The sequence below is a fragment of the Petaurus breviceps genome, unplaced genomic scaffold, assembly GCF_028583685.1.
Source record: "Petaurus breviceps papuanus isolate PSGF00001 unplaced genomic scaffold, PetGlider_PUasm1.0 180, whole genome shotgun sequence".
In the NCBI taxonomy this organism is placed as follows: domain Eukaryota; kingdom Metazoa; phylum Chordata; class Mammalia; order Diprotodontia; family Petauridae; genus Petaurus; species Petaurus breviceps.
Genome location: NW_027185782.1, coordinates 3,462,386 through 3,464,327, shown reverse-complemented (window position 1 = coordinate 3,464,327; position 1,942 = coordinate 3,462,386). Strand labels below are relative to the sequence as shown.

Genomic DNA, 1,942 nt, shown 5'->3' with positions numbered 1-1,942 from the left:
GAAGCTCAGAGGAATGCATCCAGGTGGGAAACAAAAAGATTACTCACCTGGGAGTCCTTCTTACATGGAAGTTTTTGGAGGAGTCCTTTATTTCCATTCCCTCCAATAAGAGGGAAGGGCCTCCAGAGGAACAGAATACTGATGAGATGTGGATTCGTGGTTTGAAGTACTTTTGCAGTATGATGAGTTTCCTGGGGCATGATGGCAAAATCCTGTGGAGTACAGTTGAGAGGGAAATGAAGAGATAGTTGGCCTTGGCATTCTCCTTAAATGGGGATTCTTGGAGAAATCTTCACCAGAGAAAAGATCCCTAGGAGCTAAACATTTGTATAAATGATCTGAAAGAGGATGTCAGAAATGAAACATTCTACTTTGGAGGGGACACTAAGCTTTGGGTGTCCCACAGGAAGGTTTTAGGATGAATTGTCCTAGGACTAGAAACTGTTTTAATTCTCCCTTGTGAAAAGGACCTTCATGGGATGGGAAACATGAGTGCATGCATGAGAAATCACTCTAGCAATCCTATATTCAAACTTAAGGACAATTCAAGAACCCATGTCTTTTCTTGTTCAGAGAATGCAGCTGTGCTTGGGGGCTCGGGGGAGCAACACAAATGGGCTAAGAGTTGGGAAGCAAAGAGACAGAATGGCGGCAATGGTCAACCAATATCGGTTACAATCTGTATAAGTGAGAGAAATCAAAGTGATGGAGTGAAGAGAGTAAAAGCAGACAAAAATGCCCATTAGCAATAGGATGCTGTGGGTAGCTCTCACCTCAAGGGGAGTTCTATATGAGAAGCTGGTACTATGGATGTTCTGGACTTGCTGATGGTGTCTGTGCAGGAGAAGTACCATGTAACCACTGGTCCAAAACATGAGTCCCACACAGAGCACATTTCTCAGAGTAGTCATGATAAAGTAAACATCTATAAACATTCCCATTGAACAATATATAATGTTAGATTTATATGTATTGTTGGTAGAGCTCCTTGGTCCTTTCACAAATATTGGCATGGGAATTTCTATCAAGATATTAAAGATCCAACAGAAGAGACAGAAGGTAGAAATTAGTTCTGGAGTTCTGGCTTTGAGTTCTGACAGTGCGGAGTCACTGGGACTGATGGTGATGGCCTGAAAGCTACACAGAAGGCAGGTGGAACAAATTGAAAGCCCCTGGGCAATTCTGTAAAAAAAAAATGTCATTTTGCATCCAACATCATCCAGGAAATTGCTTATCTCAAGAGCTTGCAGTATTTCTGGGCTTCCTATGCATACCAGTATAGTAATGTTGGCCAAGATTAGTTGGGTCAGAATCAAGTTTAGTGGCTTTAATTTATGGCCAGGTAGGAAATTCAAAATATAAAGAGAAAGGAGGAAGAAGTTTGCTGAGATTCCAATTGTAGTCTGAAAGAACAAAAAGATCCCAATGCAGACATCAATAATAAGCATTCTCTGTATGTCTTGAGGAGAAGAAAACCAGACTGATCTAGAGAGAAACAGCAGCTGTGTGACTATCACATTATGAGATTACATAAGCACATAGGAAAAACTCACACCATGACTCCTTTTTCTTTCCATTGCTTGTGAGCCTTGAAATTACTATTGAGAGAAGTTATAAACACTTTCCTTGACTAAATATTTCTTCATATTTCCCTCAAACTTAGCCATCTTGAGGAGTAAAAGAATGAGCTCAGAGCTGGCTTAGGTGATCAGAGAAGGAATAGTGATCCAGGCAGTACTGGAGTTACTGTATTTGTTTGTGCTCTGGACATCAGGCATGAAGCAAGTCAAAAAGTGATCTCCCTCACACCAACCTGATATAAACAAAAAAGTCACCTTTCTTTGAGTTCTGATGTTCTTGTTGATCTAGGACCAAATCAGCCTTTATCTTTCCTGATATTCAACCCCAAACAAGTGAGCTTAGGTTCAGCAGCCATTTACTG

General features: G+C 40.8%; 1 protein-coding gene across 1 annotated transcript; it reads right to left on the bottom strand.

Annotated features, from left to right (window-relative positions):
- Window positions 1-569: 569 nt before the first annotated feature.
- LOC138160180 (vomeronasal type-1 receptor 1-like) lies at window positions 570-1,448 on the bottom strand. The gene has a single exon (XM_069086712.1). The coding sequence runs from the start codon at window positions 1,446-1,448 to the stop codon at window positions 570-572; it is 879 nt and encodes a 292-aa protein (XP_068942813.1).
- Window positions 1,449-1,942: the final 494 nt, after the last annotated feature.

Coding starts and splice junctions, on each gene's coding strand:
- LOC138160180 (XM_069086712.1), bottom strand. CDS start 1,448: ATGCTTATTATTGATGTCTGCATTGGGATCTTTTTGTTCTTTCAGACT.